We start from the raw sequence: 18,633 nt of genomic DNA, 5'->3' as shown, positions 1-18,633 counted from the left end.
AGTATCAGATCGGCAATCGCAATGGCAATCCCCCGTTATATATCCCCGTTATAAAAAAAAAAAAATATATATATATGTATAAGAAGGCTTAAAAACATTGAGTGGAGGTATATAATTTAATTAGTGAAATTAATTACTGAATGGAAGTTTACTAGAATTGTAAAATACTATGAACGATGATAGTTTAATGAAGTGGATGTGACAGCGAATTATTGGCCAGTATGTGCATTCTGTTATGTTTAGCCTACTGCTAGAGTTGGACCTAGCTAAACTGCGTGCTGTGCGCAACGTGGTAACAGTGCGCGCTCACGCACCCGATCGCATGCGCTCCATCATCCAGCATTGATCTTCTCATCCACATCCTCTCAGCCTTTTCTAATGACCTTCAGTCCCTAGAGCTGCACATCTCGGTTGTCTTTGTCCGCCTGGTGGCTCCTGCTTTTTTTTTCTTTTGTTTTTTTGGAGCTGCTCTTGCCGCTGCTCTTATTTTGGAGGAAAACAGGTACCTGGATCAGCATCACTGCGGACTGATTTGGTGGGACAACAGCTAATTCATTCATTTCTTTGTTTTCTGGCTCAGATCGCTGCTGAAATCCATGGCGAAAACGAACACGTCATCCACTGCAGTGACAGGTAAGGGTCATGCAGGGTTTATTTTGGACAGGTTTGAAACGGCGCTGTTGTATTTACGCCGGGATTAAAAGCAGACTCATGGATGACGCAACTGATCACCGCTTTATGTGATGTCTGCACTTACCCGTTTTGTCGTGCAGATCTTGGTGTTTTTCTATAATAAAGCTTCCTAAAATTAATTAATAACACGTGAATTCAGCTGATCATTTTAGACAATGCGATTCACATCAATGAAAGCGTTGAAATACAAAAGCAGAAAAGACAACTTTCTATAAACATGGCATGCTCATGGATTATATTCTCGTCATCAATTCTGTGATGATTGAAGCATGAGACAATATTAAACTCGAGTAAGATTAATATTTTTCTTTAAGTGAGTTTCCACCCTCCCCACCCTGAAAGAGGGCACATTTCCCTGCAGGCCAGATCAAATTAGATATAATGAGAGCAGATTGGCCCTATTCAGTGCTCACTGCTTCTAACAGAAAAAAAGTCAACTGAAAACCAAGGACTAAATTTACAGCCATAGTTTAGGCTCTAACACCAAAAATAAGCAAATACACCATATGCAACAATTTCAAAGGGCTGGATTACCTCACTATCATTATGATAAAATGAAATGAAATGAAATGAAATGAAATTTATTCGAACATGATACAAATATAAAAATAAAATAGTGCACAGTAACAAGAAGTGCATAAGAAAGAAGAGAAAATACAGATTTTTTGTTTCAGTTAACATATCATGCTCAAAATGGGGTAGGAAGAAGTGAGAACTTATGAAATGAATGCAGTAGTTAGAAATCTGCTACTTACAACGGTCCAGTGTAAATTGAACTACAGTATTATCAATACAGTTTATAGAAAGTATCAAATCAAATCAAAATCAAATCAAATTTTATTTGTATAGCACATTTCAGCAGCAAGGCATTTCAAAGTGCTTTACATCATATCAGACACAAAAACCCAATGCAACATAAAATCAACAATCAAAACACAACATTAAGTCAGGTTCTGTCATTAAATTTTTAATTGATTACATTTCAAATACAACTCTAAACAAGTGGGTTTTTAGTCGAGATTTAAAGGAAGTCAATGTTTCAGCTGTTTTACAGTTTTCTGGAAGTTTGTTCCAAATTTGTGGTGCGTAGAAGCTGAAGTAGAGTTTGGGATTAGTGGAAACTTTATTCTACTTATAAAAATTCAAAAGGGCAATTTTCTTTTCTTTCTTTCTTTTTTTCTTTCTTTTTTTCTTTCTTTCTTTCTTTCTTTCTTTCTTTCTTTCTTTCTTTCTTTCTTTCTTTCTTTCTTTCTTTCTTTCTTTCTTTCTTTCTTTCTTTCTTTCTTTCTTTCTTTCAGCATCAAGGTGTCAAGTAGTATATTATGGAAGCTTAATATTTTGTCATTAAAAGGTCCCATGCTCTAAAGACTAAAATTGTAGATATTTATGTGTTTAAATAAATTAAAATGTTTCCATTTATTTACGGAGCAGGGTGACCATTGCCCCCTTCCTCCCCCTCTTGGGGGCGCTAGTGCTTCAAAAACGTAAAGGCTTCTCTAAAACCACCTGATTCATTACCTAATGGGTCTATTATGTCCTCAGAAGCATCAATAAAATTTGTAATCAGTGTGTTTAATCCAGGCAGTCGAGAACTTTAAAATTAGACCAGAGCAGCACTGGGGAAAGCACATTCAAGCTCGGACCTCATCAGTGTTACATGCCAGGTTTGACCTCTGACGTAAACCAAGTAATTCACTTGATGGAGTGAAATGACTGTTTGTTGATAGTTTAGCTTGCGATGCACATATTGATTTGGTGAATTTGTGGGATTAAATGCTTAATATGGCAGTTTACACTGCATTTGTCAGGAAGGCTCTGACAAAATTCAGCCTGCCATATTAAAATTTATTACATGTTTATTGGCTTTATTGAGAAATCTTTGACTACAACTGTGAATGATTTTATTCCTTGTGTCTGTTTGTAACTGATTGATGTGAGATTTGTTTTATAATATGATAGTGCAGATTAAGTAAAACACAGATTCACAGTATTTGAAAAAAATATAAAATATAAAAGCATTTAATTCTTTCTGCATTTGTTTCTATATAGATTGTAATAAACAGTCTAGCAATGCACAGCACTAGGCAGGGGAGGGGCAGTGTTCTGCATGCTCGATAAAACTCTGATCACTCTAGCATTTTCTTATGTGTCACATAAGAAACTGTGATTTAAAGTCAAAAGGTCTTTAACTCATCAAAAAGACTTTAAATCATCCAAATGGTATAGTTGATATTTTTTATGTTTTTAAAATCTTAAGTTTTAACACTGACTCAGGTCAAGTTACAGTCTTGTGTAACTCAGTACATGTTATGAGTTGAAAGGGAGAATTTCCTTAATCTGTCAGCCCTGACTGCTGGCTCACACTCATCGTCCACATACAGCTTGCCATTACAGCTCCAGAGCATTTTCTGCAGGCATTTTATTGTTAATGCAGGAAAATCACCCCTGCGAACTGTCATTACATTGTGCATTAGGTGAAAAGATGGCACCACCATCCATTACTCTTCTTCCTGACAAGAAATCGCCGACAAACGGTCACAGCTCTCCTGGTCGGACGGGAAAAACAAGTGAGTAATCCTCTCTCCGTCTCTCGTGCTTCAGTCACATAAATCCCACTTTATTTCCACGTGATATCATCTGGATAAAAGTCCCTTAAAGCACAAAGATTTAGACTCCTATCCAATTTCTAGGAGGTTCCCACAAACTTTATTTGTAGGCTTTATTTGGATATCCTGATGTCAGGTTTCATTGTTGTCAGAAGCTGGTTACAACTCAACAACACTAACAAGAAAGGACAGTCAGCATATGTAAAGTCATGAGCACATCTCTATGGCCTGGTGTCGCGGTTCATCCTTGACATAAGGCATTTTGCAACACAGTGCATTTACCACACATAAGCTTCCTTCAATTGAATGCATGTCTGCCCCTGCTGGCAGAAAAACAGTGCTGCAGCTTAGTGCTGAAGTCCTTTTCAGGACAATTCGAGAATGCGTTTTAACCCCCAGGTGATTGTTTTGATTCCAGCTCCATCTAACGCAGAGAAGAGGCCACACATGAACGGACATGCATCCCCCTCACATCTAACAAGTAACAATCATGGAGGGAAACAAAGTGAGTGTTCCTCCCCGACAATGCGAGTCCTACTGCAGTCTTGCCGACTTTTTCTGACATCATTACGAATCTTTTAGGTCAGGAAGGCTACATGAAGACTGACGACAGGATGCGTTTAGCCAAAGAGAGACGAGAGGAGAGGGAGAGGAGTCTGGGTAGGTTGATGTCTTGTTTTTATTTTTGCTCAAAGCTTTCTTTGTTAAGTTTGCTTGTGATATAATATCTGTGGACCTTAATGGGTTGTGTGAGGGCTCTTCTTGTCTGTAGAAGATTCATTTAGAGTTCACTGGGTTTCTGATATGATGAGCTGTGTCATCATGGAAAGTCTGAGAGCAACACCGAACGGTCTACAAAAGTAGGTCTTCGACTAGGAGATAATCTTGCTTCTCCAGCGGTTGCCCCATGGTGACAAGGATTTTTATCTCAGTGATTTAATCCTGAACATAGAGAGACAGGCAAAATCAAACTCGGTCTAGCTCATAGGTGCAAACTACAATAAAATTAAAAAATGGGTATTCTAACATAAAAACCAGATTTTTGTGATCTTAGTCATCATGTCACATCTTCACTAGGTATTATTTGTCCACTTTGTCCAAAAGTTTGCCAAATGTCCCAGATTATGAAAACATCTCTTGCAATCCTTTACAACGCTAATAATACAATGTGAATTAAAGAGCACCGTATGTTGAAAATGAATCAAACGTTACTTTAGCTACTTATCAGTCTAAATGTGTGAAGAAACATTTAGACTGATTTCTGTTTTTGACAGACATAGTGCAAACAAATTCTGTTTATGTTTAACTTCATAACATAATTTAAAACCATAAATTATGGTTTTAAATCCTTGTCTCTTGCAGCGGCCAGAGAGCAGCTGATCAGGGAGAAGGAGCGCAGGGCTCAACTGCAGTATGAGCGCACTGTGGAGGAACGCTGGAAACGGCTGGAGGAGCAGAGGCAGAAAGAGGAGCTCCGGAGAGCAGCAGTGGAGGAGAAGAGGAGGCAGCAGTTCGAGGAGGAGAGGGTCAGATGAGTTTAAAAGTTTTGTTTTCAGAAACTTGACATTGCATAGTACCAGACTTAAAAAGCATGTGAAGTTTGATCTCTTTTGACTTCTTGCGTAGTATTTGGAATATAGCTGCTGATATTTTTGGAGTGCCAACGTCCAAGACGAGGTGAGGGAATTTAAACAAAGTAAGTTTATCCATGTCACACGCAGGAGCGGCTTGAGGCCCTCATGAAACGTTCTCTGGAGAGAAGCCTTCAGCTGGAGCAGAGAACAAAACGCTGGGGAAGGGGTTATCCTGGAGCAGGTAGGGAGGTTCAGATACAAATGTTGTTTGTTCTGTAAGACTCAAGGATCTTTGTTGCCCTGCACACTTACTGACTCTTACTAAACATGTGTGTAAAGCCTTAAAGCCTAATAGAGAAGCAAAATCTCACCGTAACTAATTGGAAAAAATTCAACCTTTGCTTACATTTATCCAGAAATAAAACATCTCATGTTAAGAACAGTTTGTTTTTTTACAAAACAATTCATTCTCCACTTATTACTTCAACTTAATGCATTTAAACTGATTACAAATAAAACATTTTAAAGTTGATTGGAGTGTCTGGGAATCTTTCATCTACAAAAGGCCTCTAATTAAAATAGGAAAGCCAAAAGGACGTGTGATTAAAATGGGAATATATATTAGTCTTGATAAGTCAGGAGAAGGCTACAGGATCCTGCAATCAGTGTTTTGTAAAGAAATTTTGAGCATATTCTCTGGACAAATATATTCCATTTAATTTAAAATGTTTATAATTTCAGCAGGAGAAATATTCACAACACAGCAGACACAAAATCCATATTCTTCAAGAAGAAGAAATGAGACCCAGGAAAAGACTCAGGACTCCAGATTTTTTTGGGAAGATTATAATAAGAGAATAGGCAAAGATTCCTCACTATCTACGTGCTCTAACCTTGTGAAATGTTTTAGGACAAGACTGACTTCTGGCTTATTAACAAAAGGGTTTCCTTTTTACATAGCACTAACGGCATCAAGGGTTCCTTCTCTATCCCTCTCAATATAGAAAAAGTAGAGGTTGGAATTTTCTAAAGTTTTCATTGTAAGATTTTGCAACAACAACAAAAAGAAGTAAATTAGCCCAAGCCTTTTTTAGCATACACAATCAACATTGCGCATGTTTTAATGAGAGCTGTGATCATTGCTTGTGGCCTGCTTATTGACGTTTGCATGAATGTATACACTAGACAAAATAAGTGTGGGACATGTCAATGTTTTCTTTTTCAGTTTAAATATTTCTAATGGGGGCATCAACAAGGAATTTACCACGTATCAATAACAACTCAAGTTATCCAAGCATACATTGAAATCAAAACAAGTTAATACACAAAGAATTTCCCAGGCAAAATTTTGGAAGTACATCCAAAGGGTTCACCTTTGGTCTCATCTGAGGAGATTAAATTCTCCTAGGATTTTAACTGGCTTGTCCAAATCTACAGCATCAAACTTTAAACAAGCCTCAGCATGGTTTTCTTCAGCAGTGCAGTGACTTTCCATGGACTCAACTCTTGGACCACTTTTTTCGCTTATTTCTTTGACTTCTCTGTCAGAAATCTTAAAGAGGTACTTGGCAGTGGCTTATTTATGGACAAATTATCTTCTTTTCAGATTGTCACTTGAATGGCACTCACTGGAGAATTTAGAAGCTTAGAAATACACCTGTAGCATTGCTGTTAGTATACTAACATTTAAAATTTTATATGAAGACCTCTTTGCATTTACCAGTCGTAAATACTTCAATGCTTTGTTCATGAAAAATCTTCCATGTAGGTCATCGTGGAGGGACCTTAAATAATATGTGGCACAACTTTTAACTTCCATTTGGGATTAATAAGATATTTTTGAATTTGAAGTGAATTGAATCAGTAAGGTAAAAGATACTGAATGTTTTCTTAATACTCACAGATTTCGGCTGGTTTCTTAGGTTCTGTCCCGTTTTACTTATCATGTTCAACATGTATTCTAAGTTATCAATATGGTTATTTGCTTTGACTACCGTTACGTGTATGATCTACTTGAGTTTTACCAGATGTCAAAGATCCCATGAAACATTTTCCAAACTGAGAAAAACGTTGATGGTTTCAATATTTATTTTACCCGCCGTATCTCTTTTCCCAGAGAGGCATTATAGAATTACATGTCGGCATGGGTGTCTCTTCTCCATCTGTAGAAATCACATTCTGAACCTCCGTGAATAAATCCAGTGCTGGTAAATGCTAACCAAAACCAGCAATATTTTTTTTATTATCACTCATGTTTCTGCTGTCACTGAATTCATCGCTACAAAACATTTTCAAACTAACACAATATTCCAGTTCACTCTGCATCATCACATCCCTGCTGGTATGTTAATTCTCACTCACACGTCACAGCTGGATGAGACCTTTATCAAGAAAACTGTTCATAATGCTCTGTTTGCTCTGCTCTGCTCCGACTGCTGCCTATAGGTGACTGTGAGAATGTCCCACTCCCTTTCTCTGCTGCCTCCGCCTTTTCCCATGGCATTGCCTCCCCCCATCCTGCTGTCAGCGGATCTGGTAAAGTTAAGCCCCCACCCATAACCTCCCAAATGCATCTCCCCCGTGTTCATCCAACAGTTACAGTGTCTGTGTGACCACGTTTGTTTCTAGATTGAAACAGGAGTTCAAAAATGCAAACTCTTCCTGTGTTGCAGGAGGATTTGGTTTCTTTTTGTGTTGGTCTGTGATATAGTGCTTTGCAAAAGTTTTTATACCCTGTGAACTTTCTGTCACATCTTAGTCTCTGCAAATATGTTTCTTTTTTTTTGTGTCAAAATTGTTGCAAAGCTATGCTTTTTTAAAATCCCCCTTTTCTGACACACTGCTAAAATAAAATATATTGTTTAATCTCACTATCAGTACAGCTCTATACTGAAGGCCTCAGTAAACTGTTCGTTAGAGGATATCAGTGAGACATTCACAGGTAGGAGAATCTGTTGACAGGATAATTATTAGTCACCTAACATTTATGCATCACAATGGCTCAAAGTCCATATCAAGAGCTGAACAGAAATACAGAGAGATGCTATGTTTCTCAGATTCATTCTATTTCTTTAATTTCACAATTTTGCTCTACTTTGCATAAATGAAATCCAAATGTTGCTTGCTACGTGACAAAATTTGGAAAGCCTCAAAGGGTATAAACATTTTAGCTAGACACTGTACATGTGTGATAATCTGTATGCTCAGCCTGCTTTCATTATTCTCTGTTTGGTCTCCTTAGTGGAAGCCTCCATCTCTGAGTTAGAGGAAACGAGGAGCCGCAAAAACTTGGACACACGTCTCCATGATTCAAATAGAGACAGATGTTATACCAGAATCCTTCACTGATTAACATTCACTCTGATTTTCTGGCCTTGATGTGTACTGAATTCATGCAAATGCAGTCCTATTGATCATTTGGTGGATGAGCTCATTTTTGTTTAGATTTGTATTGGTGTACATTTGCAACAGCACCACCTTGCAGGAATAATAACAATCGGAAAATGGACCAGCATCAGTAACTTTATAATTGTTGATGGGAACATGCTGTCCTCCATTATTACATCTCCCATGGCCAGATTATTTGCTCTAGTAAACATATGCTTTCAGTGACTAAAACTCTGCGCAGACTGCTTAAAAGCCAGCCTCTGGATTAATATCCCCAGCTTAGTGATCCCCTCAGTAACTAGGAACATGCTAAAGAGAATTGGATCAGGATGTCTTGGATATCTCAGTGGTCTGAAGAATTTGGAATGTTTGTTTAGTTTTTCTTTTACATTTTTTTTACCTGGGATTGGGATTAGAAAATGACAGCAGCCATGTGGTGCTGACTGTGGCTTTTCACAGCAGACGGATGCAGAGATAAATCACACATGACCTAGAATAAAAATAGGCACAGATATTGTTAGCCCAATGAGATGACTTCTGCCCTCCTCAGAGCTTGCTCTTATGTCGGGGAGTTACAAAGACTATTTCTGGTGTCTTTCAATGTGGCCCATATTTAGGATTTGGCTTTTTTTTGTGATTGTGCTTTTTACAACAAGTCTTTGTCCTTTTTTTAAAAAAATCTTCTGACACAGTTTAAGTGTGGCAGTTCAGAAACAATGTTTCTGGATTACAGCTTTTACATTATATTTTATTAAGGAAAAAGAAGGTAAATTTACTAAGTGCAAGTATTCATATTAAACCCTTACACAAAACCTAACATTGACCAAACACTGAGAAGGTAAAACATTATTGTTCTTTCTATGATGCAATAATTGATTCACAGAAATTAAATCTCATTTTCCCCTCCTGATTCTTGTATATCATGGTGACTTCCCGGGGTCTGAATGTATGAACAGAAACAGTGAAATGTGATGGAGGGTATTTTATTTCAAGTATAAATCCTGAACATGTATCACACATCATCGCATATTGTGATTCCAACCTCTATCTTAAATTATTTCTGCAGCACTGTCTTCACAAATTGCCCATGGGAGAGATAATAAGAATAGCAAAAAAGCTTAAAATAAATTTGTCTTTTACGGTAGCAGCATAATTTCGCAAAGCCTTTAATCTTTTTAGTGCACATATTCAGTGGTGGATGAAGGTTGTCTAATGTTTTGAAGGAGCTATATTCAGCAAAATAACCAATGTCAGTCACACTTACTATTGTATAACAGTTACTAAGAATACATTTATCTGAAACGTTTTTGAGAGACATGATAGAAAGGAGTCTTTTTTGTTCTACCATCACAATGCAAATATAATGGAGTCTGCCAAACACGACTGGGACATTCCCAGCTCTCAGAGAACCTACCGGAGAAGACAGGACTCTGGATTATTTAGAGAGATTGTGCAAAGATCACTCTAAAATCCCTCCTACTTGTGAGATGTTATAGCTGAACACTATAACTTGCCTGCTGGCAAAAAGTTCAGCTTTAATAAATTTCTTATTAGGGTTATGCTACTGCAAAAAGATTAATTTATTGGAATATTATTCTGGAAACCAGGTGTTTCATGGAGGTGTTGGTCTCAACGTCTCACATTAAATTATTCAAGTTAAGGTCAAATAGGATTAACAAATTGTTTTTAGATTTACTAATTGTCAGACTAGTATGAGAGTTTATTTAAAGAATTAAAAAACCCCACCAACACCTGTGGATAGTGGCACAGAAAATGAGAAATTAAAGCCAATGTGTATGTTTACACATTGTACGTCAACATCTGGTTTCCTTTGGTTTTATAACACCATCTTGTCACCGACAAATTATACTCTAAATATGAGTTCATACGAGTTATGTACTCTGTAGTTGAGTTCGCTTTACACTGTTTATTCAGCTGTAGAAACTGATTCAAATGTGTGTGCTGTTGTGCAGCACCCTGCAGCCCTCACAGGTCACCTTTCTGCAACGCACTCAATGCTGCAGCTCCCAACAGAGCTGGACTTCAGGGAGGCTCCCAGTCCACTCCCAGTACCCCCAAGGTCAGATCTTCATGTCATGTTAAGCATACTTACACAAAATGAGCAGCAGTTGGATGAACACTGGTTTAAAGTTTTATTCAAACTCTGTTTTCAGAAAGAGCGTCTGCGTCGAGACAGAAGAACTGCTTCCCCGGTTTGTGGATCCCCTGTGCGAAGACCTGAATCCCCAGCAAGTGTCACTAGGCAGCTGACCTTTCCCTCTGCCTCCAGGTAAGATTATTTGTTGCAAAAATGAAAGGTCGGATGGTCAAATATGCAGTTACCTATGATCAGTCTCTCTATCAGCAGATTAGCGTCTAAGACCCGTACCCAGTCTCCCAGCAGTTCTCCTCAGTATCACCGTTCTCCAACCAGATGTCACCCTAACCAGAATGATGACAGTAAAGGAGAGGATAAGAAGCTGGAAAAAAGGGAGGAACAAACCAAAGCTGAGTCAGCAGCAAGAACCAATGCAGAAACCAAAAACCTAAACTCATCTTCACAAGGCCAACTTGTTCGGAATTTGAACAGAGATACGCATGAGAAGAATCATTCGCCTGACAGAAGGAACCAAATGTCACCAAGAGCGGATCCTTCAGAGAGAAGATTGCATGTCAACGGGCAGAATGGAGACAAAGGTAAAGCTAGATTTACCCGCAAATGCATTATAATTTATCTCAACGCACATTTCATGTGAGGATTTAAACGACATCTTTCCCGTGTTTTTCAGAAGCTGTTGCAAACACACCCACAGGAAAAGTGGGAGCTGGCACGACAAATGCAGAGGAGGCTACAAGGCTGCTGGCAGAGCGCAGGCGCCAGGCTAGAGCTCAGAAAGAACTGGAGGAGAAGAAACAGGAAAAAGAGCAAGAGGAAAGGTGAGTCGTAAAAAAAACTTGTAAAAACTTGGAGTTCTGATAGCTGGTTTGGACAGCGAGTCTTTGTAGACTAAACTTGTAAAAATAGAGTTTTGATGCTTGCTCTTGATATTGACAATTTTGATCAGACTGAGGGAAGAGGAACAGAAGAAGCAGCTTGCTCAGCTGCAACCGGGGCAAAAAGTGAAGGCACAACAAGGGGAGGTGAGACGGAACAATGTGATGGACCACCACAGGCTCAAGCTGGAGGAAGACAAAAGAAAGGAAGAGCAACAGCAGGTCCAGATTGAGGCAGAGGTCAGTTACAACAACAAGGCAGATATAAAGCTTTCTTGATGGTTGTACAGTGCCTTCCAAAGATATTCATACTCATTGAATACATTTTATATTTTGTGATGCACAACGACTTCAATGCCACTCACTTGTGAGTTTTAACAAAATAACTCAGTTCATTTTGTTAAACTGAGTTAAAGTCGCAATTCTTAATGTAACTGGAGTGAAAATAAATTTCAAACTCAGTCTTCAATTAGATTTAGGTTTGAACTTTGACTAGGTCATTCTAATACATTGATGTGCTTTGATCTAAACCATTGAATTGTTGCTATGGTTGTATGTCTCAGGTCATTGTTCCTGAGATTTTTCAATAATCTTGACCAGCATCCTTGTCACTGGTAGGAAAAGAACATCCCCAAAGCATTATGCTGCCACCACCCCGTTTCCTCATGAGAATGGTGTTGGTAGAATAAGGTTGAGTTCCCTAAAGACATTTCTATTTTGGTAAAATGTTACAAAGTATACAGGGTATGAATAGTTTTGGAAAGCAGTATCTTCACTTTTTATAGATATTTCTTTTTGTAGATGTTAATTTTTTTTTTTACAACAACTGCACTTGTTTTCTATGACAAATAGACAGAAAAAGAAAAGGTCCAGGCTAAAGAAGATGCAGAGTGTCAGCGGCAAGGCAGAGAACAGCAGACACAACAGGAAGAGGAAGAGCGGCAACTCAGGAAAAAGGTTTAGTTTAACAGAATTATCTTAAGAAATTAGCAAAAGCAATCTGAGGTTCATGGCTACAGTTTCCGATGTAAATATTCTAATTCAATAGTCAGAAAGTAAATCCCCATTTAAAATGTTTTGCAGAGAATTGAGGAGATTATGAAGAGAACCAGGAAGAGTGAAGCTGACATGAAGGTACTGTGAAAGACCTTTGTCACCTGCAGATTGCGCAGCCAAGCTCCCCCCCCCTCCTAACTTCCTTTTATTGACTGCTTGACTTTCTGTTTTTGCTATTATTATTAAATTTTATTATTAATGACTCTTTGGTTTTGTGTCCTCATTGCCTGTGTTGTGCACTGAATCAGAAAGAGGAGCAGGTGCAGACGTTGCCGGTCTCACCTCCAGGTTAGTATACGTCCGGTCAGCCTGAAAACGTGTGTAAGTTTGCTTGCTGTCCATGCTTATTTCGCCCCTTGGCTGTATGCCTTGCTGCTGTAAAAATGCAAAGAGGGCATGTGTGGTTTCTGATTTCATTTTTCCTATCAGCAAATCTTAAGCATGTGCAACAGCAATCTTAATTTCTCTGAGCTGAGTTGGATTGTCTAAGCCTCGCAGACGGCAGCGACTTCTGGTGCTATGGCTTTGGTTCTTCAGAATGTGCAAAAAAGAATCCAACAATCAAAAAAACAAAACAAAGAAAAACCAAACAAACTCTATTGGTGCTCCTGGTCATGCATTTTAGTCTCATGATGAAGATCAGACTTTGCATGGGGACTGCAAACTGCATTCACCAAGACTGATTGATCATGCACAGTTATTAGGCAAAATAGTTTACATAATTACTACACAACATTGTAAAATATTGTTTATGACCCTATTAATTTTTTTAGATAATATGAAATAGATGTCACAAAACTATGATAAATTTAGTTAATAATTTTAACTAAATTATTAACTAATTTAATAATTTAGTTAAATTGGATAGCTAATTTAACTACCGGTAATTTATTTGTAATCGGTTTTACATCCAGAAGCAGCCAGTGCCTCAAAAACCACCGCTGTTCAAAACTGTACATCCAAACACTTCACACATGAATAAAAAAAAAAACCCTGCCAAAAAAACAGATTTATTAATAGCTTGTACAGCTAGCTGCAGTTAATTTGGCCTCCAAACCTATGAGTTAGCAACACAGTTAATGTGTTGCTAACTCAACACATTAACTGGGGTTAATGTCATTCCCAGGTCCAAGTCTCAGCTTCAGGGATAAACAGAACAGAACATAAGTAGCTACCAGCACTGGTTTCTGGTTCACTGTCATGAACTTCCCCAAAGTCGCTTTATTTAGTTTTTACTTTGCAAATAATGAATGCCAGCATTCTTTTTTTCATTAATTAGGCAAGTAATGCAGTGAGAATGAAATAGCCAGATTTCAGAACTAAGTCTGAGAGAAAATATGTTGTGTTTTTGAAGAGTACTCTGGACAAGATGTGCCCTCATTATCTGAGAGATTTGGAGAACCTTCAAAAGACAGAATGAATAAATATTGCTTAGATAAGAGGTGGAATGCTGATTGACTTCTACCAAATAACTCTGCACACTTTTACTTTTTTTATAAAACTTTTTTTTAACTACATATTTGCTTATAAAAAAAGCAAAAGTGTGCAGAGTTATTTGCTAGAAGTCAATCACTGTTCCACCTCTTGTCTTAGCAATATTTATTCATTCTGCCTTTTGAAGGGTTTCCAAATCTCTCAGATAATGACATAAGTCATATTCAAAGGTGAAAAAAGTGTAATTTTAAATGGGGTGCGAAAACTTTTGAGATCCACCACAGGTCAATTATTCCAATAACAAAAATCAAAACTGCCTGCCTGTGATTTTAATAATTTTAACAGACGGTTTTCTTACCTGCTACTCATGTCAGAAAAGCTACTTGCCTAATAACTGCATGCTAAATGTGGCTCCCTGTGGAGGTGAAGAAGCAGCAGTGAAGGATTTTTTTCCTCTTGATGCTGATTGGACATCCCTCACTGCGTAGCTGTATCATGGGAGCTGACTGTAAAGCCAGGCCTCTCTTCTAAATGCCCTTGGAATATTTTGGCAGCATGGTGTAGGGAACTGACCTGCAATGTGCAACTTAACACAATTTTATTGTTGAGTTTTATAATAAAAGAAAAGCTATTTTTGAGCCCTGCTCTCTCTCCATGACTTTGGTCACCTTTATAAGCTCTGCATTTTTAACCAAGATCAAAGAAATACCCAGAGATATTGGAAGAACATTTCAAGTCCACTGTAATGTTTTTGTATTTTTCACAGGGGATGTAATAACCAAAGCTCATGTCATCAAGCAGGCAAGCAAAAAGGTTGAGTTTCAGGTAAAAGAGGAGACAATGATGCAGGTTGAAACAAAGGAAAGTGTCACCCTCAAGAAAGAGGCAGCAGCAGCACAGATGGACAGTGAGAAGAGTAAACAAGTTCAAAACAACACTCACCCAGTCACACAGGCACACAGTGTTCCTGAAAAGAGACTTGAGAAAAAACAAACCAGTATAGAGAATTGTGGCAGCCAAATCAGCAAAGAGGCCAGCGCCAGCACATTCAAGCAGCAGGGAAGAAAGATGGAGTTGAATCTGAACACACAGCATAGATCCATTGTTAAAATCGCCACACAAATTCTCAAAGAGTCGACTGAACTGACAGGAGACGCTAAAGCAATGCAAAGACAGGGGAGTGTGATGAATGGAGCAGCGAAGGGTGAAGGAAGTGCCTTAAAATTCAGCCATCCGACCTCTGAAGGAAGCAAACAGCAAAGTAATGTATCAATCTCAGCTGAGGAAAAGGCTAAAAGGGGGTCTGACGATGGAGTTGGTAGATCCTCTTTGATGATGGTACCGTTGGTCCATTTATCACCACCAGTCATCAAGCTGGAGCCAATAGATGTGAAAAGAACTGAATCCTGTGATGATGTGCAATCGATGGATGTTAGGTGAGTCCTTACTTACGGTGCCTCACAGAAGTATTGATACTCTATGAACTTTCCCAACATTCTTTGTGTTGGAACCAAAAACTTTAATGCATTTGCTTTGATTTTATACTATGGACCAACTCAAACAAGCTTTGCACATCTAGCAATTGAAATTTTTGCCCAATCTTCTTGGCAAAATGGCTCACAAATGTTGCATTTTTGTGATGTCTTTGATGTTGTTTAATCACTAATGTTTTATAAGAAATCTCTGAGGCTTTCACAGAAAATCTGCTTTTAGACTAAGGTCAAAGTAGTAGTAGGGGTGCACCAATAAAGTACCCCCAATTTCCTTAATTTTGGGAGATGGATGATCAGCCAATACTTACATGTGAAGCCGATTTTCCACCAATCTTATCCACCTGGGCAAATATCTAATAAACAAACACTGTCCTCTTTTTCTCTGCGGTGGTAAAGGTTTGACTGATAAACCCACCCATCAGGTCATGTCTGCACATTTGTTGTTAATAATTACCATCTCACTGCTGCCAACTTAGTGATTTTCTTGCTATTTTTAGCAACAATAATAATAAAAAAAATGATATTGGTCATATTTGGAATCAGCAGTTCGGGCTTCTTAAAAGATCATTAATCGGCCAGAAAACTGCAATCGGTGCACCCCTATTATTTAATAGCTGTATGCTCTTGATTGTATTTACGGTATCATTAGGGTGTGCCATTGTGACATGACACAACATGTAGGCTGCCTCAGGAAAATTAAGCAGTGAAAGTGCATTTAAATTCTATTTCTTTATCACAATGTGTTTCAGCCCAGCTTCGAAGGAGGAACTAATATCCATCCCTGAGTGTTCTCCAGATAATGAAATCGAACAGGGCTTCATGAGCCACAACCAGGCTCTTAAGGACTTGATGGACCTGACAGGGAGTGTCACACACACAAAGCTCCCTTCTGAGAGCACCGTAGGTGACTGCAACAAGAACCTGATACGAGGGGTTGTGAGTCCAATGACAGATTCAAAGCTCATAGGGGTAGCACCCCCATCCTCAAACAAGCTAAGCGTTTAGTTGTCTGTTTAACTCTTCGTCTTCTGCTTGTGTCCACTTTCTTCTATGACTTTACAACCTGTGTGATTGTAGCTACAGGAATCGAGCCATAGCGACTCACTGAAAAATGCCTACTGTAAGCTAATAATGGAGCTTGTGAATTTATCTGTGAATGATTTCTTTTTTGATTTAAAAGACAAAAATATGTAGGCTGACTCAAAAGTGCTTGTATACATGACGAAGTGGAAAACAACCAAAAAAAATTTAAATATCAGGGTTCTAGATAGAATAGAAACTAGAAAACACAGGTTTCCTTTCTTGCATTAGCTTGTTACAAATTGCACAGATTTCTCATAAACCTGATACAATATTGAATTATTAAGAATTACTATTCTTGTTGCATTTCAAACTCTTCCATCTTCCTGAATGTTTAGATTATATTCACTGACTTGGTGGAGGAATGTGCTGTGTCAAGTTGTGTTTTTCATGCATGTATTAATGAATGAAAGTATGAACGTTAGACTCCACCCAAACTGGTAGAACCATTCTCTTCTTCACCCTAGAAAACCTTATCATGGGACTGTTAACTTTTGAAGTAATTCCCCTAAGTGCATGTTGCACCACTTTTCAAACAATAGCACATTAATATTTTTTTTCTAGGTGAAAAGGGTGAATTTATGATGGTACAATAATCAAGCTAGGCACTCTTTATTCACGAATTTTTAAAAAAGCAGAGAAAAAATTTGACAGCTGAGAAAACTTCATGTTACTTTAAAGGCAATGTGTAGCAGCAACTTGCTTTGTCAGATACAGATTTGGTAAATGTTTCATGCAGAATCAAAAGACTGGCTTTGGACTGACACTGCCCAGTGCAAGAACAATAAAAATTCTGCTTCAGCAAAAACCTGTTTGAGCAGGTTGTGAAATAATAAACCACAGCAGGTATTATATTCCATGTTTGGAACGGAAGTTTTAAAAAAACATGCCTTAACAAGAAGTGACAGGTTCATGTTATTATTCTTTGTTTGTTTGATTTTTTTTTTTAGTAAGTGTGTGCAGCATTCTTGGAAATAGACTTTAGGCTCTTGAGCTATTTAAACTTCTTGAACACAAAAATTACAAGGTGGTATTACCCAGGTGAAAACATATATAGCATAGCCATTGCATTTGCGCTGTTTTGCACATTAAATTATCGTCTCATAAACATGTGTATTCTGACTACTAATTAAAACATGGAGGTAGAAAAGTACTATTTGCAGGTCTGCTCATATACCATAACTCAATTGTATCACTGTCAGCTTACATTATGCAAACACTGTAGGACTTGTTTATGCATGGTTAGCATGGTCATCACTATGTAATCCAGTAGGAATCTAAATAAAAACAAATAAAGAGTAACAATAGGAATTTTGAGTTTCTGTGTGTGTTAATGTGAGATTTCCTCAAGCTGGTAGTTTAAAGAAAACATAATCAAATGCAAAATGCAATCACATTGTACTGATTATCTAAGTTTATCTTTAGAAAAACAAATGCTTAAAGAACAAAATTATTGACAAGTGAAACTGATTGCATCCAACAAGATCTGTAAGCTCTAATAAATTTCACAGTACAACTCACTCATCTTTCTGATTATGTTACACAAATTGAATTATTGAATCATATTGGACTATACAGCAAATATTAAGTTATATAAAAATAAAAGGGCAAAATACAATGTCTTACCTTAGTTCAGTGAAACCATGAGTTTCTGTTGTCAACCCTTGGACTATTTTGGATATTAGAGTGGTTATTTGCTGATAATTTACTTCCAGTATGAAGAATTTGTTGGTTATGACAGAAGAATAATGTGGAAATTACAGAGATAAAAAAGAATTAAAAGAGAGCAGCACAACATGTCTAAGAGTGTCTCTGTGTTTGAATCACACAAGGGTAGCAGAATAGTTCCATAAAAATAACTGCAAAAAATGCATAAAATTACATAAGTAAAGAAAGTAAACAAAACCTTGGGTCCATGGATGTTACGATTTGCTGCATTTTTGTAGTAACCCTTGAACTTATCTTTTGAAATGTTACAGACACAATAAATCACTTTATTGGGGTGTAAGTGATTTGTTAGAAAATATTGCATAATAGTCAAGTGGGAGACATAAAAAGTAATGGATCATTTTAAAGTTAATTAGAAATAAAGCAGTGCTTTTTGAGTTAGAGATTAGGAGTTGTTTTAAAGCTAAACCCCTCTTTACCGCAATTGTACCCTTGCCTTTCATAATTTTGTTGGTGTTCTATTTTTTGTCACTTCCATTCTACTCCACAAAAGTGCATTGCATTATTAGTTTATTTTGTGGAATCTCAATAAAATATATAAAAAATGTGTTGCTGTAATATAGTACATTCTAGTAGTCTATCTTATAT

At 37.6% G+C, this 18,633-nt stretch overlaps 1 protein-coding gene across 5 annotated transcripts; it reads left to right on the top strand.

Annotated features, from left to right (window-relative positions):
* Positions 1-220: 220 nt before the first annotated feature.
* On the top strand, positions 221-17,666 carry map7d2a (MAP7 domain containing 2a). Of its 5 annotated transcripts, none has more exons than XM_044139923.1 (18): positions 221-502; positions 581-633; positions 3,168-3,260; positions 3,718-3,804; positions 3,882-3,959; positions 4,662-4,825; positions 5,021-5,114; positions 7,319-7,408; positions 10,234-10,340; positions 10,435-10,550; positions 10,626-10,957; positions 11,050-11,197; positions 11,326-11,494; positions 12,107-12,211; positions 12,338-12,388; positions 12,559-12,598; positions 14,511-15,180; positions 15,987-17,665. In XM_044139923.1, the coding sequence occupies exons 2-18, from the start codon at positions 597-599 to the stop codon at positions 16,240-16,242; spliced, it is 2,637 nt and encodes an 878-aa protein (XP_043995858.1). In that variant the 5' UTR covers positions 221-502; positions 581-596; the 3' UTR covers positions 16,243-17,665. The 5 variants fall into 5 exon arrangements, with proteins under 5 accessions (XP_043995858.1, XP_043995860.1, XP_043995861.1 ...); XM_044139925.1 differs by having other exon boundaries at positions 275-502; positions 11,053-11,197; positions 15,987-17,666; XM_044139926.1 differs by having other exon boundaries at positions 275-502; positions 10,629-10,957; positions 11,053-11,197.
* The last annotated feature ends 967 nt before the right edge of the window (positions 17,667-18,633 follow it).

This window comes from Gambusia affinis, linkage group LG15 (assembly GCF_019740435.1).
Source record: "Gambusia affinis linkage group LG15, SWU_Gaff_1.0, whole genome shotgun sequence".
NCBI classification, from domain to species: Eukaryota; Metazoa; Chordata; class Actinopteri; order Cyprinodontiformes; family Poeciliidae; genus Gambusia; species Gambusia affinis.
Note: the sequence above shows the minus strand (reverse complement) of the source record. Positions and strands in the feature narration are given on the sequence as shown.

Excerpts from the sequence above, each read along its gene's own strand:
- map7d2a (XM_044139923.1), top strand. The coding sequence starts at position 597 with ATGGCGAAAACGAACACGTCATCCACTGCAGTGACAG. Across the intron at positions 3,805-3,881 it reads CAATCATGGAGGGAAACAAA|GTCAGGAAGGCTACATGAAG; the intron begins GTGAGTGTTCCT and ends CGAATCTTTTAG. Across the intron at positions 10,958-11,049 it reads CGGGCAGAATGGAGACAAAG|AAGCTGTTGCAAACACACCC; the intron begins GTAAAGCTAGAT and ends CGTGTTTTTCAG.